Raw genomic sequence first — 24164 nt, forward strand, 5'->3', positions numbered from 1 at the left:
GGCAGGGAGTGAGGGGCCCAGCACTGACACAGCCCTGGAGCTGCAGCCCCTCAGTGTCCCTGTGGCAGTGAGTGAGGGGCCCAGCACTGACACAGCCCTGGAGCTGCAGCCCCTCAGTGTCCCTGTGGCAGTGAGTGAGGGGCCCAGCACTGACACAGCCCTGGAGCTGCAGCCTCCCCAGGGCCCAGCACAGGGGCACAATCCCTGCCTTGCTCCTGCTGCCACCCCACTGCTGAGCCCAGCCGGGATGCCCTTGGCCTTCTTGTCCCCCTGGGCATGCTATTACTGTCCAATAGTACCAATGTCAGTGTAGGAAACAGATCTCAGTAACAACACAGACTATAATGAACTTCCTCATTTTTCAGCATTGTTTCTTTCTCTGTTTCCTGTTTTTCCTTCTCTTCATTTGTTACAGAGAATATTTATATGGACATAGCCCACTTTTTCCACTGCTGCTTAAGGTATCCCACCTCAATAACACTGTTAAATTGAAATACAGGATTCTGTTTAAACATACAAAAAGATTTTCTCTTATGAGGGGGTTCAAGCACTGGATCAGGTTGTTTAGGAATATCTTGTAGTCTCCTGCCTTGGAGATACACTAAACAAAACTGGACACAGTCCTGAGCAGCTTGCTGTAGTTGACACTGCCTTGAGCAGAGGGATTTGACTTCAGATGTGCCTTTCAACCTCACCTATTGTAGGATTCTGTGACAATAGCACAAAACACTCTGTCACCTGACACTAAGGGGACACTTATCCAGTGCAGTAACATCAGGGAGGATAATCACAGTCACAGTCATGAATCATGGAATGATTTGGGTTGGAAGGAACCCAAAAATCATCTAGTCCAACCCTCCTTGCCACGGGCAGAGACATCTTTCACTAATTCAGCTTGCTCAAAGTTCCATCCAACCTGACCTGGAACACTTCCAGCAACCAGATAAGTTACACACTTCTCACATGATCTTTAAAAACATCAGCAAAGGATTTTCTTCCTCCTTCCATTTGAATTATATCATACTTTCTGTAACTGCAGAGAATGTTAGTCCCAGAGTTATTGCACGGTTACAGATTTTAAAGCCAGTGTTGTTAGTTTTCCCTTCAGATTTTTTTTTCATGAGCCTTAGTGTGATTGTGAATTTTAATTTCAATGTTTGTGAAACTCTTCCCTGATGTTCTCTTTGATGAACAAGGGAGGATCCTATCTGTGATTCATCATGTAAAACTTTGGCAAGTACTGAATTACCTGAAGGACACAGGCACACAAAACAGATAAGGTACAATTTCCACTTTATAATGTTTATAATTACCTTCCATACAAAATCTAAACACCTTCCAGAGCTGACCTCTCATGTCCTCTACTGACAGTGTCCATGAGGTGGGAGATGCAGTGACAAAAGGTGGGAAAAATGGGTCATGTCTATTTACTGCTCTATCCATGATAAATTGAAGTGAGGCTGTAGTTCCCTGCATCTTCCTTTCTTGCCCTTCTTGGAGTGATATTTGCCTTCTGTTCCTCAGGAACCTCTCGCAGTCACCATGGCCTTTCAAAGACAATTGAGAGTGGCCTTGCAGTGATGTCATCCAGCTCCCTCACCGCTTCTGGGTGTATTCATTCGGGTCCCAGGCACTTTTGTAAACCCTATCTGTTAGAAGTGGTTCCTAACCTTACCCACTGCCACTGAGGATAAGTCTTCCTTGCTCCAGTTTCCTGTTGGTCTCAGGGGACTGGGATTCCCAACAGCTGCTTTTCCATGTGCTTTGTCATAGAAATCACAGATCACAGAATCATTATGGTTGGAAAAGACCTTTAAGATCATCAAGTCCAACCATTCACCTCACACTGCCAGGCCCAGCACTAAACTAACCCACATCCCTCAGCACCTCATCTATGTGTCTTTTGAACACCTCTACTGATGGTGACTCCACCACCTCCCTGGGCAGCCTGTCCCAGTCCTTAATAATCCTCTCAGAGAAAAAGTTCTTCCTCAGCTGCAATCTAAACCTCCTCTGGTGCAACTTAAACCCATTTCTTCGTGTTCTGTTATTCATTGCTGGAGATAAGAGATTGACCCCCACCTCACTACAACTCCCCTGCAGCTAGTTGTAGAGAGGGATCGTGTCTCTTCTCAGTCTCCTCTTCTTCAAGCTAATGTCATTTGTGACATTGTCACCAGGGTGACAACTCCCATTTAGCAGTGTACACAGGTTTTCCTTAGGCTTCCTCTTGCTTCTGATACACCTGCAGGAGCCTCTTTTGTTGCACTTCACACCTCTTGCCAGATTTTACTCCAGGTGGGCTTTGGCTTTCTCTACTCCATATCTGCTTGGTTGGATAACATCTCTATATTCCTCCTGGGGTTACCCATCACCTGCTTCTGTCTCACAGTGGCCTGAGTTATTTTTCAGCATTTAAGAGTCATTAAGTTTGACTTATAAACCAAACTTACTCTTTTCCTTCTGCTCAGTGAGTTGTGGCCCTTAACAGTTATGTAAAGCAGAATCAACTAAGCGGTTGTTTATAGCCTAATCCTGCTGTTGGAGAAGCTACACAGCTGTGATTTAACCTGGAAGTCTGACTGATTTTTTTAAAGCATGGCTTGTATGTGCATTTTTAACCTATGACATGTTTTGGGATTGTGACTTGTGATGGAGCCCTGGCCCAGGCTGCCCAGGGAGGGTGTGGAGGCTCCTTCCTTGGAGGGCTTCAAGACCCCCCTGGACACGTTCCTGTGTGACCTGATCTAGGTGGGAGCTGCTCCTGCAGGGGGTTTGGACTGGATGAGCTCTAAAGGTCCCTTCCAACCTGTACCATTCTATGACTGGATGATCAGTGTTTGTCGTTACCATCTTTGTCAGTTTATGTACATCACAGCATCTTAAGCTGCAAGTTAATTATAATTTTTTCGGTTTTCAATATAATTTAGATACTGCAAGTTACTGGTCTGTGTCTGGGGCTCATCAGCAGTGCTACAGCACCAGTAACATACATGAGCTTGCACTAGATGGAGCTGTGTTCTACCGGATCCTTCCTCCCTAGGGGAGGGTGAGGGCGAGTAGAGGTATATGTGTGCGGGGGAGACACACATCCTTTCCAGTTTAGGAACCACAGGTTCCGGTGCCTGTTTGTGGTAGGTATATTTAGTGCCTTTCAGATCAAATATAGCACATTTAGCAGCACATTTAGCACAGCCTGTTTGGTCAGCGTGTGCATTGTTGCCAGTTTGCCTGGTGGTACGTACATGAGTAAAGTGTGTTTGGGGCTATCTTCTTGTATCCCAGTGTGCATCAGTTGTGGGTGATGATTTGTCAGAGGTGAAGAGAAGGCCTGACCTTCTGCATTTTTGTTTTGCCTGGAGGAATCATGAGATTCCTTCAGAACCTGCTCCTCTGTGTCAGACCAGAGCTTGAACCCAAGCTCCTGAGAGAGGAGAGCTCAGGTGTAGATGGTTGATTCCTGGATAGTCACATCACGGCTGCAGATGCCTCCCAGCTCCCTGCTGCTAGGCAGAAGAGTGCAATGGAGTCGACAGCATGTGGGTGAGACTTGACTCTGCTGATCTCAGAGTCTTTCCTTCCTGAACAAACATTTTCCATTCTGAAATAATCACCTCACTATATATAGAAAGCTCCTCCAAAGCAAAAGCCATGTTCTTTGGGAAGAAATATTCCTCAGATTGTTTTCTTCCTTTCACAAGGCACCAGCAGGCTGTTTGCCATCGGGCTCGTATCTGTAAACGCTGTTGATCAAAGGCACGTGTTTACCTCACAGAAAAATCATCTGGATTCCCCATGCAGCTCCCGTGCTCCCCACCCCCAGCCCCTGGATTCTGAGACTATGTCTGTAATCACAATCCACAGTATTTCGGAAACCACCTCCCCATCTCACTTCCTCCCAGCTGATTTTCAGGGGAACAGAAGGAGACTTGTTTGCTAGCAGGGAGGAAGTCCAGGCCTTAGTGAACAGCTTTCTAAGAGGCACCTATGAGAATGGTGCACTCCAGTCAGTATATGCTTGCAGAAGCTGCTGCCAAATGAGGTCACCCTGCTGCAGAAATGAGGATGAAGAGATTCCAGAAGAGGAGGATGGAAGAAGCCAGGACAGGAAGTAGAGCAGTCAGTAGCACAGGGCTCGGCTCAGTCAGCTCCCCTCCCTGGAAATGTTGATTTCAGCTTTCTCTCTCCTCACAGGCTCAAATGTATTAGATGGTTTCTTTCTCATTGTTCTCTCAATCCCCTTTCTCACCATTCCTTGGTTTGACATGGTTTGTCTGTCCCTTTGGGAAGAGTTTAACATGCACATTCAGAGGACAGTTCAGATACTAAGACTAGGTGACACTGGGACTTTTGGAAATCACAAAGCTGACTGAACCCCAGGGAGAGGAGAGACTTTCATTTCAAACCCTCTAACTTTCACTGACCTGGACTTTCACCTCTCTTGAGGAAGACTGTAGAATCATAGATTACCAGGTTGGAAAGGACCTCATGGATCATCTGGCCCAACCTTTCTTGGCAAAAGGACGGTCTAGACAAGATGGCCCAGCAACCTGTCCAGCCAAAGACAGACAGCCTTGACTGCTAGGAAGCTGTTGTGCCTTTTTCTTAGTTTTTCTAGTGGTTAATTCCTCCTTCCATTGAGCTGTTGCTCTTTTCTTTTAGATTGCAGTTTCACTCCATTGCTCCTGTTCTGCCTTCATTTGCTAGACTGAAGCATTATACACAACTAAACATTTTCACTATTACAGATCCTTAGAAATCACTTAATTTTGTAATCTTTCTGAAGCTCTCCATGGGGACAGTTGTTCTACAGACCTTGACTTGCTCTTGTACCTTTTCACTGTGAGTTTTCTACTGTCTGTGTAAATACTGAGAATTAATTCTCATCACTGAAGCTGCAGTCATGATTTCCCTATTGTTCTGTGGGTTTCTGTTTAGTTAGTCAGTACTTCCTTGCAGATAAGTCAAGACACTGAATAACATTGACAGAAATATTAACTTCATAATTATTCCTTGGTAGGAAGATTATCTGCTTGGTAGGAATGAAAAGCTGTACAGCTAGAGACTGAGAAGCAACAATCTGTACAGTAGCTTTCTGTATTCAGTTTATAGTGAACTGTAGATTGAATAGGAATCAGCTGAGGGCAAGTTGTGTCAAAAGCAAAATAACACCGTAAAAGATGGTATAAACAGGAATATGACTGGCAGGATGCATAAAGTAACATTTGTCTCTGCTTTGCTGTGATAAGGCCCTTAGCTGCAGTATTGTGTCCAGTCTCAGTGCTCTGCAGAGAATGTAGACAAATCTGAGAGAGTCCAGAGGAGACAATGAGAGGCTGAGAAAATACAGTATTAAAAGATGAAATGCTCTGGGTCAGTGTAGCTTAAAGAAGAGTGAGAAGATAAAATAACCACCTTGATTTGTAAAAGATGGTTGCAAAGAGATCATGACAAGTAGTAGAAGAAACAACAGGTTTATATAGTGGGAAAGAAAATCATAGCACTGAACAGACTGACTGTCAGGTTTGTGAAGTCTTCATTGTGGGAGGACTTTAGGAACTAACTAGGTGTCACTGCTGAGCGTGACAGGGGCTCCTGGGTTCAGCTGAACTCTCTTTGAGGTATGGGAATGAAGCAGTTGATGTCCCTAGAATGGTTTTTTCCTACTGTTTTCACATCTGCCTGTGCTATGCTGTTTAGAAAGTACCTGCAAATAATGTAATTGCTATGTCACTTGTAGCCTTATCCTTCCATGCTCTTTGTTGTATCTACCTACTTGTCTTCCCTTTCGATTATTTTTTCTCGTGGGCAAGAATTGACTTATTACTGCACTTGAAGCCCTAACCTTCAGAAGCTGCTGTAACTGAAAAAATCCCAAGCTGAATGACAAGAGAGCTGCTAGATGGGAATGCAAGGAACTGGCAAAATTAAGAGCAAGTCCAGGGCTGGGACAGATAAAACGATAAGCAGTGGGACTGACAGCCTGCAAGATGCATGGTATAACGAAAGTTCAAGACAAGGAGGTGTCAAGGTGCAGCATTTTAAGCCTGACTATTTCACAGACTTTGCTGTGCTACAGATTTCTCTAATAAGGGAGGCAAGGTTGACAGTCAAGTATTCAGGGCATTAAGGACCGTGCTAGATAGAGCCCTGGAAAATAGACTATGGGAGTCCCTGCCAGGCTACTGTAAGGAAGATGAGAAGCCAGGGAAGGTGATGACTAGACACCCTTACTTCAAGCATGATGTAGCATTAGTGTAATGTTAAGACCATTGCTCAATCCAGCTGTTTCAAACACTGCCAGAGCATCACCAAATTTCCGTAATTGTAAACATTTTCATCAACAGATTAACAGAAGCCATGAACTCTACCCTAAAATCATCCCTCACATGCAGCCCAGAGAGAGGACCTTATGTTTAGAGCTCCAGGGTGCCCATGAACAAACTCCACAGCACAGAAATATGCCTGTTGCAAGAGCTTTCTGTGACAGGAGCTTTGTGTCCATCGAGACAAGCAAGAGATGCAAAAAAACTCTTCCAGTGTAAGGTTCAAAGCTATCTAGCCAGGTTCCATCCCACAGCAGTGCCCTAGCACCATTTCCTTTTGACCATGCTGTGAATACAGAGCTGCAAAGCTGAGGTACCAGCTCTGTTTGATGGGTGAAATGATCTTGTAACTCCTCCTCTATACTCATGGATTCCAAGGGCATTTCAAATGGCAGAGGCAAACTTGGGAGCTCATCTAAAAAAAAGTTGTTCCTCTCTTAGGAGGAGCTTCAGTTCCCCCATACTCCTGCCCCTCCAGTCATGGACATTCCTAGCAGGTGCCTATCTTCTTTTATTTTTAACCTGCATTCTAAATGCAGGAAGCTGTTGCTTGCTGTGAACATCCGGGAATCAGAGCCTAAGCGCATCCTAGAAGGATTTCCTGTTTGGGACTTTTGAGCCCAACTCCAGCGTGCAGGAGTGGAAACCTCTGAGCAGCATACTCGGTCCCAATGGGCTACTTGCCAGATTTCTCCTATCCGGTTCAGGAGCAAGATACCATCTTGCAGGAAGGTGCTAAACTGCCAGACCACATCCCACCTGCTCTGGATGAGGGCGGGACCATGCAATGTCCATTCTGAGTGGGGATGTGCATGACTCCAGGATCAGGGCCATGGTGGTGGCAAAGCAGCAGCATGACAGAGAGCACGACATCCCATTACTCTGCAGTATTTCCCTGGAGCTTGCAGAGACCATGTTTTCTGTGCTGCCTTACAGCTCTGCCTTGGTCACTACTGACTGACTCCAGTTTGATATTTTTCACCAGCTTTTAGGTTATTTCAGTTTCTGAAGTTCACCAAAGCATGGATTAATCCAAAGAACTCATCCTCAAATTTTGCTCCCTTCTCCATAGTCTGGTCTTCATAATAATAATCGTAGCAAAAGGAACTTGGAGATCCATGGAACCTGATGAGATCTATCTGCAGCTCCTGAGGGAACTGGCAGATGAAGTGGCTAAGCCCATATCCGTCCTGGCTGAGAAGTTCTGGCAGTCGGGTGAGGTTCCCACTGACTGGAAAAGGGGAAAACAAACCCTCTGTCTTCAAAAAGGTGTCATGGTTTAAACCCAGCCAGCAACAGAGCTGCTCACTCACCTCACACCCACCCCCACCTCCTGTGGGATAATGGGGGCCCCAGCAAGATGGAAGGCGAAAAGATAACCAAGGGCTTTGTGGATCAAGAGAAGGGCAGGGTGGGACTGCTCACTGATTGTGGCTCTGGGCAAAACAGACTCAACTTAGGGAGGAAAAGAGGATCAGTTTAATCCACTGACAACTAGAAACAGAACAGACAGAAAGCAAAACCAGAGTCAGATGATGGGAAATATACAACCAGCCCATTAAAACCTCCTTCCCATAACCTTTCCCTCTTCTCAGGCTCAGCTCCCTGCTCCCCATACCTCTGCCTCCTCCCCCTCAGCAGCGCAGGGGGCAGGGAATGGGGGATGCAGTCAGTGTCTCATAGATGGTCTCTGTTGCTTCTTTCTTCTCAGAGGAGTACAACTCCTCACATTCATCCACTTCTCCAGTTCCTCCCATGGGACAGTCCTTAGTGAACCTTTCCATCATGAGTCCTTCCCCCAGGGCTGCAGCTCCACACAGACTCTCCCTATGGGTCTCCTCTGCAGCAGCAGAACTTGGGCCACATTCTGCTCCAACACTGGCTGCCCACAGAGTCACAGCCCCTCTGAGCACAGGCACTTCCCCCAGTGTGGGGTCCTCCATGAGCCATGAGTGCTGGCAGTGTCCCAGGGCAGGTTGGATGGGGCTGGGAGCAGCTTGGGCTGGGGGAAGGTGTCCCTGCTTGTGGCAAGGGGTTGGAATGAGATGTTCTAGAAGGTCCCTTCCAACCCCAGCCATCCCATGATTCTGTGATTTTAAAGGGAAATGGTAACTTGCAAACATGACAATAAATGTCTGATGTGATAAATGCAGCAAGTTTGCCAAATCATGCCAGAGCAGCACAACTTGCTTTAGGAGTGATTTTTTGAGGACCAGGGAAAAAAAAGGTTTATCGGATTTTTTGAACTGCAAGTGCTACAGTAACACGGGAGAAATTATTGATTCACGTGGAGAAGACAGAAATTGATACGAAAACTGTAAAAAGTGGGAGACTGGCAAAAAAAAAGGATTACCAGGATTACTCAGAAGCTTTAGGTGGTCCAGCTCTGACAGGGGGGTTAGATTAGACGACCTTTTGAGGTCCCTTCCAACCCTTAAGATTCTGTGATTCTGTGATTTATGCTCAAGGAAATGCACAGTCTTCAAGGGTCAGTTTTGGAGCTCATCTGTTTCATTGTTTTTCAGTAAAGATCTCAGAAAGAAGGTAATTAGTGACACAAGGAAGGCTGCACTAGAAGGTTGGGGGTTGGACTAGATGATCTCTAGAGGTCCCTTCCAACCCCTATCATTCTATGATTCTATGATGCTACTGACTTTGGATTCAGTGACCACCCCTACCTCCCCATTCCTCATCAGAACTGCAACTCAGACAGTTGCTTCCCAGCTTGTACCAGTTATGGGGTTATTTTGCCTCAGGTGCAGAACTATGTACTTACTGAACTTCATGAAGTTTCTGCTAATCCAGTTCTTTGAGTTCCTGGACAACTCTGGACCAAAGTTCTGCCATGCAACATATCAGCCACCTCTTCTAGTGTCATCTGCAAACTTGCACTGTGTGTCATCATAGAACATTAATGAAGATACTGAACAATCTTGGCTCACAAATCAGTGCTTGGTGTACTATGTTGGCTGCCAGCACCAACCTCATATTGAATCATCAATCCCTACCCTTTAAGCCCAGAGGTGCAGCCACTTTTCAGCCTACCTAATGCTCCTTTCATTCAGGCCATACCTCCTTGGGTTATTAACAAAAATTCTGTGGGAGCCACTGTCAAGGCTGTCAAAGCACTTTGCACCCACAGCTTCCCCTCGTCCCCAAAGACAGTTATTCTGTCAGAAAAGTTCATCAGGCTGGTCAAGCATGATTTGTGCTTGAAAAATCTGTGCTGACTGGTCTGGATCACCTTCTTGTTCTGCATGTCTTCAGAAATTGATTCTGAGAGAATGTGGTCCGTGAATTCTTTAGCTTGCAGGAGACTGAGGGGTGATCTCATTCTTGTTTACAAATCCATAAAGAGTGGGTTCCAGGAGGCTGGAGCCAGGCTGTTCTCAGTGATGGCCAATGATAGGACAAGGGACAATGGGCACAAGTTGGAACAGAAGTGATTCCAAAGAAACACAAGGACAAACTTCCCTGATGAGGTGAGGGAGCACTGGCAGGGGCTGCCCAGATGGGCTGTGGAGGCTCCTTCTCTGGAGACATTCAAACCCAGCTGGACGAGTTCCTGTGTGACTACTCTAGGTGGTGCTGCTCTGGCAGGGGGGTTACACTGGATGAGCTTTCCAGGTCCCTTCCAACCCTTAACACTCTGTGATTCTGTGAGTTCTGGATACAGAGTTGACCCTTACAAACCAATGGGTCTGAGTTCCTCCTTGCCTTTCTTAAAGGTGAGTGTAATGTTAGAGACCTACAATGGTTTGGGTTGGAAGGGACATTTAAAGACCATCTAGTCCAACCCCTCTGCAAGCAGCAGGGACATCTACAACTAGATCCAGTTGCTCAAAGTCCCATCCAACTTGACCTTGAATGTGTCCAGGGATGGGGCATCTACCACCTCTCTGCACAACCTCTTCCAGTGTTTTACCACCCTCACTGTAAAAAAAAAACTTCCTTACATCTAGTGTGAATCTACTCTCCAGTTTAAAACCATTTCCCTTTTTCCTGTCACTACAGGCCCCACTAAAAAGTCTGTCCTCATCTTTCTTATAGGCCCCTTTTAGGTACTGAAAGGCTGCAAAAAGGTCTCTCTGAAGCCTTCTTTAGGCTGAACAACCCCATCTCAGCCTGTCCTCACAAGTGAGGTGTGCCAATCAGTTCTGTGATTACTTACTCTGGACCTGCTCCAACAACTCCGTGTCTTTCCTGTGCTGAGGATTCCAAAGCTGGATAGAGTACTGCAGGTAGGGTCTCACCTGAGCAGAGCAGAGAGGTAGAATCAGTTCTCTCAGTCTGCTGGCCACACTTCTTTTGATGCAGCTCAGGATCTGGCTGGCTTTCTGGGCTGAGAGTGCACATTGCCAGCTCATGTCCAGTTACAGAGAGTGCCCCTGCCCCTCCTCAGCCTCCTCCAGGCTCAACACCCCCATTCCCTCAGCCCCTCCCCAGCCCCTTGTGCTCCAGCCCCTTCCCCAGTTCTGTGCCCAGCTCTGGCCACGCTGCAGCCCCTCAGTGTCCCTGTGGCAGTGAGTGAGGGGCCCAGCACTGACACAGCCCTGCAGCTGCAGCCCCTCAGTGTCCCTGTGGCAGTGGGTGAGGGGCCCAGCACTGACACAGCCCTGGAGCTGCAGCCTCCCCAGGGCCCAGCACAGGGGGACAATCCCTGCCCTGGGCCTGCTGCCACCCCAGAGCTGATCCCAGCCAGGCTGCCCTTGGCCTTCTTGCCCCCCTGGGCACGCTGCTGCCTCCTGCTCAGCCCCTGGCACCAACCCCCCCAGGCCCTTTCCCTGCAGCAGTTTCCAGCCCCTCTGCCCCAGCCTGGAGCTGCCTGGCCTTGGGGTGGCCCAAGGGCAGGATCTGGCCCTTGCCCTTGTTCAGCCTCATCCCATTGCCCGCAGCTCATGACTCCAGCCTGGCCAGATCACACTGTAGAGCCTTCCTGCTGTCAAGCAGATCAACACTCCTGCCCAGCTTGGAGTCATCTGCAAACTGACTAAAGGTGTACTCAGTCCTCTTGTCCTGATCACTGATGAAGTTGTTAAACAGAACAGGCCCCAGCACTGAGCCCCAGGGAACACCACTGGTGACCAGCCAGCAACTGGATTTAACTCCATTAACACCACTCTCTGGGCTCAGTCAGCAAAACAGCTTTTTACCCAGCACAGAGTACACCCATCCAAGCCATGGGCAGCCAATTTCTCCAGAAATGGTGTCAAAGTCTTTACTAAAGTCCAGGTAGACAACAGCTACAGCCTTCCCCTCATCCACTATTGAATTACCTTGTCATAAAACATCAGGTTAGTCAAGCAGGACCTGCCTTTCATAAACCCATGTGAACTGGGCCTGATCACCTGGTTGTCCTGTATGTACCATGTGGTAGCACTCACAATTTTCTACTCCACAATCTTCCGTGTCACCGAGGTCAAGCTGGCAGGCCTGTAGGTCCCCAGACCCTCCTGGACCTTTCTGTAGATGGGCATCACATTTGCCATCTTCCAGTAGATGGAGACCTCTTCAGTGAGACAAGACTGCTGATAAATGATGGAAAGTGGCTTCATGGGCACTTCTGCCAGTTCCCTCAGTACTCACAGAGTCCCAGCCAGGGGCTCGGTGCCCGAGGGGAGAGCAGCAGGGACCCAGCTCCTCAGGAGCCCGTGCTGGGACCAGGGCTGTTTGACATCTTTGCTGGTAACACAGACAGTGGGATCAGGGCACCCTCAGCACGTCTGCCAACGACACCAGCCTGTGCTGTGCAGCTAACACACTGAGGGAAGGGCTGGCATCCAGAGGGGCCTGGGCAGGCTGGAGAGGTGGGACCGTGTGAAGCTTGAGCTCAACAAGGCCAAGTGCAAAGTCCTGCACATGGATCAGGGCAATGCCAGGCACAGACCCAGGCTGGGCAGAGAATGGGTTGAGGGCATCTCTGTGGAGAAGGACCTGGGGGTGCTAGGTGGTGAGAAGCTCAACGTGACCCAGCAACAAGCGCTGGCAGCCCAGAAAGCCACCAGCAGCCAGGGCTGCACCCAGAGCAGCGTGGGCAGCAGGGTGAGGGAGGGGATTGTCCCCCTCTGCTCTGCTGAGACCCCCCTGTAGTGCTGCCTCCAGCTCTGGGCACCAACAGCAGAAGGACCAGGAGCTGCTGGAGTGAGCCCAGAGGAGCCACAGGGATGATGTGAGGGCTGGAGCCCCTCTGCTTTGGAGACAGGCTGAGAGAGCTGGGGATGTTCAGCCTGGAGGAGAGAAGGCTCCAGGAGACCTCAGAGCAGCCTCCAGCCCCTAAAGGGCTCATGAGAAAAATGGGCAGGGACTTTGTGCAAGGGGCTGGAGGGACAGAACAAGGGCTACTGGCTCCAGACTGCCAGAGGGGAGACTGAGGTGAGGCAGAAGCTGTTCCCTGGGAGGCTGCTGAGGCCCTGGCACAGGTTATGTCATTCTATGATTGTGGCATTTCTTCAGAACAGTGGGGATTGTGATCTGCTATATTAAGGAGACATTATACTAGAAGACATACATGTGGAAGAGCATCTAGGAAAGCAGTAATGCATGGCTGATCATAGCAGTAAGAATCATAGAAGCATAGAATGGTGGGGTTTGGAAAGGACCTTTAGAGATCATATAGTCCAACCCCCTGCTCAAGCAGGTTCCCCTCACTAGGGGGGCATAGGTATGTGTCCAGGTGGGTTTGGAAACCTCCAAGGAAGGAGCCTCCACACCCTCCCTGGGCAGCCTGGGCAGGGCTCTAGAACAAAAACGGGACTCTGTTCTAACATCAAGGAACCAAACTGACAGGCTGATGATTCATAGGTAGATAGATAACTTCAGGTTATGGAAGCTTGCTTATTAAAACTTACAGTATTAGTTAGAGAGTCACACATATAGTTTTATGAAATTGCTTGTCTTGTAAGCCCACAAGCAGAGCTTGTTATTTCTTGTAACATAACTGTTGCTTAGCGCTGACAGTTTCAAGGCTGGTGTGTATCTAAACAAAATTATTATGACAAAACTATTACATTAGTTCTACACTCGAACATTTGAACATGTACACCACTGATAATTACAAGGCCTGCCTAGCTCTAAACGAAACTGATATCTGGGATGACAGAGCTTTTAGGCCAGTTTTCATCCTGTCTAAGGACCAGGGGTAAAGATACATTGCAAGGAAAGTTTGGGTTGTAATCCAACAGCAATCAATGCCTAATGATCACTGAAGGAAACAAGAAGACACCGAAAAAAAGCGCGATGGAGGTGTAACTGGGGTGGACCAAGACGGGACTATGGGCGGGCCCTTTCCTGGAAATGTGATGAATATTCATATGAACTGAAAATCCGAAGGCTGAGGTGGGCATGTTTGGTGGAGAAATCCCCCGTGTTCCCCATCTGAATAAAGAATCCCTGCTTCATAGTCACATTGGCTACTGAGTCCTGACCGGCTTCTTCACGGCATCGCTGACCCGACCTGGACCTTCCTATTTCAACCTGAACCCTTTTGAGGTGCTGCAGGTGGACCCTGAAGCCACTGATGAAGAGATAAAAGATTCTGACAGTTGCCAATATTGGTGCATCCAGACAAAAATCAAGATGATGCAGACAGAGCCCAGAAAATGTGTGAAGTCACAGATAAAGCAAACAAGCTGCTGCTCTATCAGGGGCAAAAGAAGTGGGCTCTGGAGGTGATACAGGCAGGAAAAGAGTATGTGGAGCACACTCTGAAAGAAAAAATGAAGCAGCTGAAGAAGGATGGCAAACCTCCTGCTATGGGAGAGGACGATCCTGAAGGTTTCAGAGAAGCCATGTACAGACAGGTGATGAAGCTCTTTGCTGAACTGGAGATTAAGAGGAAAGAAAGAGAGACAAAAGAAACGCATGAAAGGAAGCATCAAAGGGAAGAGGAGACAGGCACAAGAGAAAGCTAAATGGGAGTGAGAATGGCAGAAGAACTTTCAAGGTAGTCGGGATGGCTGTGTGGGCAGCTGGAGAAAGTTCCAGGCAAATACAAAGAAAACAGAATCTTCCTGAGACACCCCCCAAAGCAAAAATGGGGCAGCGTGACCGATCCTGGCAGTGCCACCTCGCACAGCCCCACCACCCCTCCCTGCTTCTAAGGACTCATTGTCCCCTAGAGTCAGAGTTGCTTTCTAGTAGGCTGTTTGTTTCCAGTACCTTTACATCAGTCAAAGTAACCCAAAGTTACTTTTTCTTTCTAAATGCATCTCAGCCTGTGTGATATTTGGGAAGGGGTGCTGACACAGGTCTAGAAGGGTTCCTCCTCTACCAAATTAGCCCAGTAGACCATATTTTCTGTTTGAATTGTCACTGGTGGAAGAACCTAGAAATGTTCCTGATGAAGCAGACTGAGCTGTGGCCTTCCCAGCACACAGTCCGTCACAGACAGTAGTCAATGGCAGTTTCTCCACTAAGAAATACAGGGAGACCCAGTAGTGATCCCTGGCCTGGAGGCTTTGTGGCTCCCAAACATATGCACCAATACTGCTGGGACCCATCCTGCCTGGAGCAGAGGAAAACAGCCCAAGTGCCCAAGCTGAGCCAGGGAGCCAGCCACTGATGGAAAAGCCTAGACAGTCACTCACCAGAGCCTGGGTTTGTCCCTCAGGATAGACTGGTAAGACCCCAATCACTTGCAGTGCTGGCCCCACAGACGGCTGCCTTCCAGCACCTTACAGCAAGGACGTTGGAAGCCCTGATGAGAGCCAGGCTGTCGGCAGGTGACAGGTACGTGGACTCTGGGCTCTGAGCTTAGGAAGGGAGTCAGAGAGCAGAGAAGGGGCTGTGCTTCTGCGATCGTGTCCCCACGTGCCCCCAATGTCACCCACAGCTGCCCCAATCCCCCTGCCCAGCCCTCTCCTTGTCCCATCCCGTCCCATCGCCGCCCTGCCTCTTGCTCCTGCCTCCCCGTCCCCATTCTCCCGGGGTCCGGGCGCCCATTGCTTCCTCTCCATCCCTCTTCGCCCCGGCTCCAGCCTTTCCTCCCGCTCCTTCCCGGCCGAGCATCCCGAGCACCCCTAGCCCCGCCACCCCGTCCCGTCTCCCCGGACCCCCGCCCCGGGCCGCCCCGGGGCCGCGCTCTGCCGGCGCGCTCCGGTGTCGGGGCGGGGATGGGGGCGGCGGGGGGAGCGGGGGGCTGAGGGCGGCGCTGGGTCGGGTTTCAGCAGGAGCCTCCGCGCCGAGCCAGCGCCGACCCTCCGCCTGCCGCCGAGCGCTCCGCGGGGCGACCGCGGCACCGGGGCGGCCGCGGCAGCGGGAACCGGCGCAGCGCGGCGGCCGCGGCACCGGAGCGCGGCGGGAAGCGGCGCGGCGGGAGCGGCGGCGGCGGCGGGTCCCGAGCGGCACCGGAGCGGCTGCGGGACGCCTCGGCGGGGTCGAGTCCTGCGGGATGTGAGCGCGGGACGCGCGGGGTAAGTGTCAGCACCGGGGACCGACCCGATCCCGCCGCCCTCGCCCGGTTCTCCGCACGTCGGCGCCGCCGCGCCGCGGGCCGGGCCGGGCGGTACCGGGACCGGGCGCTTTGTTCTGTCTCCGCCGCGCAGACAATGGGGCGGGGGGACGAGGGGGGGCGCCTGCGGCGGCGCGGGGCCACGGATCCGGGGCCAGACCGGCCTGAGCCCCGGCGCGATGGCAGCGGGGCCGGCGCTGGCGGCGGCGGGCGGGACGGTGCGGGCGCGGGCGCGGGACCGGCGCCGCGGGGCAGACCCGGCGCGGGGCGGGCGCTCGGCGGCGGCGCCGGGCGGGGGCTGCGGGCCCGAGCCGAGCGGGGACCGGGGCTGGCGGAGCTCCAGCGCGGACACCGCACTGTGCGGGACGCCCGGGAGCGCCCGGGGACGGGGAGCAGCGGCCGCCGGTGGGCCCGACGGCCGGGAAGCCCCGAGAGCTACGGCCCGGGCCACCCGGGAGCTCTGAGGGAGACGGAGCCCAACAGCCACCGGGCAGCGGTGGCCAGGAGCAGACAAGGCCCCCAGCACCGCTGCGATGGGCACAGAGGGTGGCAAGGGCCAGGTCGGTGCTGGGTGTAGGCTGCGGCTGTGGGAACTGGCAAACGTGTGAGGAAATTTTGCTAGAGCTTCCTTTGTGGGGGAAGCGTTTTCAGCGAGAGAACAGCCTGCAGGAAGCCTTGGTATGGCTCAGAAATGGGATGCACAGGAGTGCAGTGAAGCTTGACTGGATCCCCATGAGAAGAGAGGCATTGCAGCTGCTGTCAGAGGCAATGAGGCTGTGGGGCTGGGCTGGGGGTGAGCAGTCGAGTTCTGGTCCTGCAGGTCCAGGTGGGAGGTGGTAGGAGGGCCAGGAGGTATGGAGATGGCTGTAGGTAGTGGCAGACTAAGTAGATTTTGAAAGTGAGTTGTTAGCCTGAGGCTGCGCTGCAGGCAAGCCTGGGCTGTGTCTGGTTCTCAGGGCAGATAATCTGAAGCCCTTGTGAGAGAGAGTTCTGTGTGAATGTAGAAGGGAGAAGCGTATTCCAGGTCAGTGATTGCTGCTCAGCAAAGATTAAACAGGCTTCTGAATCCTTCATCATCTGGACTGGAGTCTCAAAAACATTGTTACATGAGTCATGGCCTCTCATGAGAGATTTTGGGTACAGCATCAGCAGCATCTGCCACTTTGATGGAGCTTTTGCACAGCAAGCACTCTGACATCTGTTTGTGGCATGCACAGTGGGTGCCGTCTTCCCAGCTCCTCTGCTGGGGCCGCTGTGGGCCTGCTTCCCCTTCCTCGTGGCCAACATGGGAGGTGAGGTGCCCCTGTCAGGCAGGCAGGGATGCCTGCGGTGCTCCTCCTGTCATTCTGTGCCTTTGTATCCTGAATGTGACTTACCAGCTGAGTTCGGCTGGGCTCTGGTGGCACCCTGGGCTTGGAGGTGCTTATGTATAGTGCAGCTCACTCCATTTTAGCTGCCTTTCCTGTCAGCCTTACTGTGGCTCTGGACTCCAAACGCCTCTCTGGGCCGATTTTCGTGCTAGCAGTTTTCTCCAGAGGCTGCTGTTGCCATTTTTACCAGTGAACTGGGTGCCCGGTGGTGGGAGGGACAGAGGGAGCAGGGCAGCCTGGCTCGTGTTACAGGGGCTGGGCCTGGACCAGCCAAGCCAGCCCCTCGCGCTGAGCAATCTGCTAATTGGAAGCAGCTGTTCAGATTTGGTGACTCTGCATCCACTGAGGTCATTGCTGTCTTCCTCCACGACCCAAGCCTGCAAACTCCATAGGAACAGAGGGCTGTTGGCACCATGGATGGCCTTCTGCCCATCCTGGGCTGGTGCAGTTTGGCAACCTGACAGTTGCATCTCTTGCTTGAAGACGTAGCCACGCTCTGAAACTACCCACTTATATCCAGGAAGGACAGAAAGGGAGAAGTTTACATAGCCTTTCATCACTAGCTCCCCACCCCAAGGACCCTAATCTCTGTTCCCTGTTTGCCCCAGTGCTCTCAGCTGCTCTTCATGCTCCCTGGGTTCACTTTTCAAGCATCTCTTCTCCCAGCCAGCAGCACACAAAGCCTCACTGCACGCCCTTCTGCTTGCTGCTCAGGAGCCACAGATCCCCAGCTACCAGGGATAAAAGTGTCTTTTTTGACTTCTGCTTCTGAAAAATAATGAGGATTTGTACTTGCTAGATGGAAGAAGAGTGTGTAAATTGACTTGCCATAGACCTCAGACACTGGATGCCCACTGAAGTAAACAAACACTTCTTTATATGTAGGAAAAGGCTGTTTAATGTTTTTCTTTCTGTCACTAACCCAGGATTTCCACAGGGAAATAAAATCTGAACAGCTGACCCAAGGTGGGAAAGAGGACCCAGGGATAATCACCCTAAATCCCCTGGAAAGGGTTAATGCTGCTGTGGGGTTCTTTAGGTCCAGGGCTGACATTCCTAGTCCCCAAACTAGGCAGTGTCAGCCACCTCCATCCCCCAAGACAGGGAGGTCCCTGCCGTCCTGCGCCTGACATGAGCAGCTCCTGAGTGTGGTTATGGGACCAGCAGCAAATGCTTTCAAGAGAATCCAAGTGTGAGCTCATGCTGCCGCCATCCCTGCAGACCACTAAGCCTCCCTTATACCAGGGGCTGAATGCGGCGCTGGGGCTGGTGCTCTTCACAAACTCCTTGACTGCTGAGTTCCTCTGGCTGTTCATGGGGAGGATAGGCAGAGCCTTGGGGTCTGACAGCCTTTGGGCACTGGGAACGAGTCCAGCGTGTCCAGCGGTGGTGTTGCTGCAAGGAGCTGCTCCTCCCTGCTTGTCCCTCCCCCACTGCTGCAGTGAAATGAAGCTACGGCAGGGGGAAATGGAGTGAAGGAGCCAGAACGAGCAAGGAGCAGCGAGGAGACAAAGGAGGAGAGTGAGCTGTGGAGGGTGTGGGACTCGGAAGGAGCCAGAGCAGCTGGCAGTTCAGAGGGAGTTGCTTCGTTCCTGCTGTATTGCCACCACCCTCCATGGTACCAGCTTGGGGCATCCACAGATCTCTGTGCCAGGCCAAACAATGAGCCTGTCTGGTTTTATCCTGGGCATTCCCAGCTGTGGGTGCATCCTTTGGAACACAGCCATGCTGATTTATTGTTTGCTGGATTTAAGCCCACTCCAGTTCTGCTGCTCCTCCCCAGGGACACCAGATTTGCACCTCTTGGGTTTTTTGGCACCTCTGTCCCCACAGTCCTGCAAGTGGGGGCTGGAGGGGGTCTCAGAAGCATGCCTCTGGGAGCAGGGGCTGGAGGGAGGTCTCAGAGGCATGCCTCTGGAGGGGGTCTCAGCACAGCCACTTCTCGAGCCTTCTCCCAGTTTGAGACCAGCACTTTTCAGGGTGGAGAGGTGCTAGGCTGCTGTTTTGCCCAGAGGTCTCTCTCGTCCTGCGGACAACCTCTGTCAGCCTGGCAGGAAGGATTCAGCTGCTCAAGGCACAGGAACACTGTGCTCCAGGGCAGCTGGCTGCAGCATTGCCAGGAGCATGGATGGTTGGGGAGACTATTTCCCTCTGTAGACAACAGAGTATGTGATGAGATCCTGGTTGCCAGCCTCAGTGCACTCCAGGCTGTGACCTGCTTGGCTGACTTTAGGTGCTGTCCCAGGCACCCTCTGCCCAGACACCTTTGTGCCTCGTGAGGGGCAGGTGACATGGAGCATTTGGACAGGGGGTACATGGCAGGCCTTCCCTCTCCAGTTTTTTCTTTCTGTCTTACTTCTGCTGCTCTCTCTTAACCAGCATCCTCTGGTCTGCATTCCGTGCAGGATTAAGGCGCCCGCTGCAAAGGAGATCGAGCCGCCCTCTGCTCTGCAAACCACCAGCCATGGAGCAGATGAAGGGGTCAGCGGTGCTTCTGCTGGAGCTGCTAATTCTCGGAGGCCTGAGAGCAGGGAAGGGCTCTGCTGTCCTTGGCACCCTGGATCTACAAATAGATGAGGAGCAGCCAGCTGGCACCATCATTGGGGACATCAGTGCTGGCTTGCCCCCTGGAACTAGTGCCTACATGTATTTCATCTCAGCACAGGAGGGCAGCGGTGTCACTACCGACCTGGGGATAGATGAGAACACCGGTATCATCAAAACAGCACGTGTCCTGGACAGAGAGACTCGGGACCACTACAGCTTCATTGCTGTAACCCCGGAGGGCATCACGGTAGAAGTGAACATCCAAGTGAATGACATCAATGACCACGCTCCAGCCTTTCCCAAACAGCACAGCACCTTCCAGATCCCGGAGCACACCCCCGTGGGCAGCAGATTTCCCTTGGACCCAGCCTTCGATGCTGACAGTGGCCTGCTCAACACACAAGGCTACGTGATCAAGGCGGGGAACGTGGGGCAGGCCTTCCGCCTGGAAACGCGCCGAGGGCCCAATGGGGTCCTGTACTTGGATCTGGTGGTCAGCAACGTCTTGGATCGGGAGAACCGCTCGTCGTACTCGCTGCTACTGGAGGCCTATGACGGGGGCTCTCCCCCCCGCAGCACCCAGATGATGCTGGATGTGGCCGTCCAGGACATCAATGACAACGCTCCTGCCTTCAACCAGAGCCGCTATCACACTCTCATCTCGGAGAATCTGAAGCCTGGCAGCAGCATCTTGCAGGTCTTTGCCTCCGACGCGGATGAAGGCGACAATGGAGACGTGGTGTATGAGATCAATCGGCGGCAGAGCGATCCCGACCAGTACTTCACTATCGACTCCCGGACCGGAGTCATCAAGCTCAACAAGGGTCTGGACTATGAAGTAAGGAAGGTGCACGAGCTGGTGGTGCAGGCCAGGGACAAAGCTGTCCATCCCGAGGTCACCACAGCCTTTGTCACCATTCACGTGCGTGACTACAATGACAACCAGCCCACTATGACCATCATCTTCCTGAGCGAGGATGGCTCCCCGCAGATCTCCGAGGGAGCCCAGCCCGGGCAGTACGTTGCACGCATCTCCGTTTCTGACCCAGACTATGGCGAGTACTCCAACGTCAACGTCACGCTAGAGGGAGGGGATGGCAAGTTCGCCCTCACTACCAAAGACAACATCATTTACCTGATCTGTGTGGACCAGCTGCTGGACCGGGAAGAAAGAGACTCCTACGATTTGCGGGTGACAGCTACCGACTCGGGGACACCCCCGCTGCGGGCAGAGTCGGCCTTTGTGCTGCAAGTGATGGACATCAACGACAACCCTCCGCTCTTTGACCAGCAGGAGTACAGGCAGAGCATCCCTGAGGTGGTGTACCCGGGCAGCTTCGTGCTGCAGGTGACAGCTCGTGACAAGGATCAGGGCCCCAACGGGGAGGTGCGGTACAGCATCTTGCATGGCCGGGACACGCACTCCAGCTGGTTCTCCATCGACCCTGCCACGGGCATCATCACCACCGCTGCCCCACTGGATTACGAGAAGGATCCCCAGCCGCAGCTGACTGTGCTGGCCACAGACAGGGGAACCCCTGCCCTCTCTTCTTCAGCTGTCGTGCACGTGGCCCTGCAGGACGTCAATGACAACGAACCAGTGTTCAGGAGTAACTTCTACAACGTGTCCCTGAAGGAGAACACTCCTGTTGGGACCTGCTTCTTACAGGTAGGCACTGCTGTCAGGAACGGAGCTGAAGGAGGCCACGGCCAGGGCCGTGAGAGGCTTGGGGTGGGAAAGCTGTCACCAGAGGCCCTTTGGTGCAGTTGTGATGACTTGGATGGGCACCAGTTGCAGCAGGAATGCTGGAACAGGGATCCTCTTGCTCAGTGTGAGTCAGAAAAGGGGCAGAGCACTGTTTCACCCTTTCTACATGTGAGCACTGGGTGCTACCACTGATACTATGGGCATACCTCAAGGATGCCTTTTGTGAAAAGCAGGGTGATGACTTCAGTTAATACTGAGACCCACTGTGCCAAGCCTTGCTTGTGCAAGAGTGGAGCTGCCTTGCAGTCCAGGATGCTCAGAATGGTTCTTTGAGACATGGGTAAGACCCCTAGGAAGCTGCTTGTAGTGACACTGCTATCCTCTCTCTCCCTCTGTGGGGTCATTAGCCTAAGTTGATCAATGTTTGCAAGTCTGGTTGTGAACATTAGCATTAATTATGCACAATTGGTATTGTTATATCACCCTGGGAACAACATCTGTGCAACCTGAGCTAAGAGAGGCTGCATCAGCAGTCAGAGGTCGGAGGCAAGGCCTGGAGAGGTGCTGCCCCTCTGACAGGTTCTGTGCACCCTGAGATGTGCCAGCCGTGCTGTTTGTGTTTTGCATATTTGATGTACCCTGCATTTGCTGTTTCAATCACAGCTCGAGTCCTGGTTGCTGGAGACAGATGGAGCAGCACGTCTGAGGGACGTGGGACTTGGGGCTGACAGTGGAGAACTGGTGCGGTAGCACAGCCAAGGCAGTGTCCAGGCTGTCCCTCAGGACAAACACAGAGTTTGGGGCACATCCTTGCTGGGGTGATGGGGCACCAGGATGTCTGGCAGGGGCCAGGAGGAGCTCTGGGGCCAAGTGGTGAGCTGTGCCCATAGTGCCAGGAGCAGGCGGCGAGAGGAAGCAGGAGCTCTGGTACTTGTGAGACAAGGCAGGAGGAGATCCCTATGACCTGGCCAGGAGAAAGAGCCTCCAGATAGGCCTGGAGGAAGAAGGGGAGCTGTTGAGAAAAATGGATGTATAGGTGTGTGCTGTAGGTGTAGTGCTGTGGCATGGCAGGTAGGAGTGTTCGGGCTGGTGAGTGCAGGCCGTGTGCGGGGTGTGAATGCAGGGGACTGGCAGGATGGGACGGGAGTATGGGACAGGAGGGGCTGGTGGGCTTGGTGAGTGCAGGGGATGGAGGTAGGGGTGAGGGGGAGAGTGTGGGGGGAAGGAGGAATCGAGTGGAAGCAAGGGACAGCTCTGAGAAGAAATGTAGGGCAGGAGCAAGTTTAGGATGGAACAGATCTGAGGGAGTAGGGGATGGGTCAGCCTGGGGTTTGAGGAGAAGCCTGGGCAGAAGAAGTGGATGGCAGATTTGGGTGGGGGAAGATTTGGCTTTGGTTGGTGCAGAGAAACTCTCTACATGGTCTCCAGTGGGAGGGGATGGGGACAGGAGCTGGGCTGGGGACAGAGATGGGGAAGGAGTCAGTTCAGAGACAGGGGCAGAATGGAGGGGCTGTACGTCCCTGGGCGAGTGTGGAGGCCCCAGGCGTGTGCAGGGATGTCTGGGCTGCAGCAGCCCCTGAAGGGAGGCCCCCTCTCTCCCCTTCTCCGTGCCTTCCTGCTCAGGGCCGCTTGCCGTGTGGGAGCCTTTCTGGAAATGCAATCGGAGATGGCGGCCGAGCTCCTGCCTCCAAGTGCGGGACAAGCTGGAGGGACAGCGGGGCTGCAGAAGAGCTGGGCTGTGTGGGACAGGGACAGCGGGGCTGCAGAGGAGCTGGGCTGTGTGGGACAGGGACAGCGGGGCTGCAGAGGAGCTGGGCCATGTGGGACAGGGACAGCGGGGCTGCAGAGGAGCTGGGCCGTGTGGGACAGGGACAGCGGGGCTGCAGAAGAGCTGGGCCGTGTGGGACAGGGACAGCGGGGCTGCAGAGGAGCTGGGCCGTGTGGGACAGGGACAGCGGGGCTGCAGAGGAGCAGGGGCAGTGCCAGGACCAGGGTGGCACAAAGGAGCTGGTGCAGCGTGTGGCTGCCTGGCTGTGGTGAGGCCGGTGCCAGGGTGGTGCCGGGGCCGGGGTGACAGAGGAGCTGGTGCAGCGTGTGGCTGCCTGGCTGTGGTGAGGCCAGTGCTGGGGCAGTGCTGGGGCCAGGGTGACAGAGGAGCTGGTGCAGTGTGTGGCTGCCTGGCTGTGGTGAGGCCGGTGCCAGGGTGGTGCCGGGGTGACAGAGGAGCTGGTGTGGCGTGTGGCTGCCTGGCTGTGGTGAGGCCGGTGCCAGGGTGGTGCCGGGGCCGGGGTGACAGAGGAGCTGGTGCAGCGTGTGGCTGCCTGGCTGTGGTGAGGCCGGTGCCAGGGTGGTGCCGGGGTGACAGAGGAGCTGGTGCAGCGTGTGGCTGCCTGGCTGTGGTGAGGCCGGTGCCAGGGTGGTGCCGGGGCCGGGGTGACAGAGGAGCTGGTGCAGCGTGTGGCTGCCTGGCTGTGGTGAGGCCGGTGCCAGGGTGGTGCCGGGGTGACAGAGGAGCTGGTGCAGCGTGTGGCTGCCTGGCTGTGGTGAGGCTGGTGCCGGCGCCAGCCCAACTCCGTGCTGCACAGGGAATGGTGCTGGCCCTGCGGCCAGCAGCGACTGAGGGCTTGGACAGATCTCGACGGCCTTGGCTCAGGCCTCGTGTTTCGCTTGGAAGCGGCGCGTCTGGGCTGAGCGCAGGTAACTCCCGCGTGGCCTCGGCACAAAGCAAACAGCTCACACATCTGCTGCTGCTTCCTCTGAGCCGG

General features: G+C 53.0%; 1 protein-coding gene across 1 annotated transcript in view; it reads left to right on the forward strand.

Moving 5' to 3' along the window:
• Positions 1–15662: 15662 nt before the first annotated feature.
• The window catches only part of DCHS1 (dachsous cadherin-related 1), a 54659-nt gene continuing 46157 nt past the window's right edge, over positions 15663–24164 (forward strand). The window contains exons 1-2 of the mRNA XM_061989752.1: positions 15663–15736; positions 19550–21360. Coding sequence (XP_061845736.1) covers positions 19609–21360 — 1752 coding nt within the window. The 5' untranslated portion in view covers positions 15663–15736; positions 19550–19608. The remainder of the gene's footprint in view (positions 15737–19549; positions 21361–24164) is intronic.

The sequence above is a fragment of the Colius striatus genome, chromosome 1 (genome assembly GCF_028858725.1).
Source record: "Colius striatus isolate bColStr4 chromosome 1, bColStr4.1.hap1, whole genome shotgun sequence".
Taxonomy (NCBI): Eukaryota; Metazoa; Chordata; class Aves; order Coliiformes; family Coliidae; genus Colius; species Colius striatus.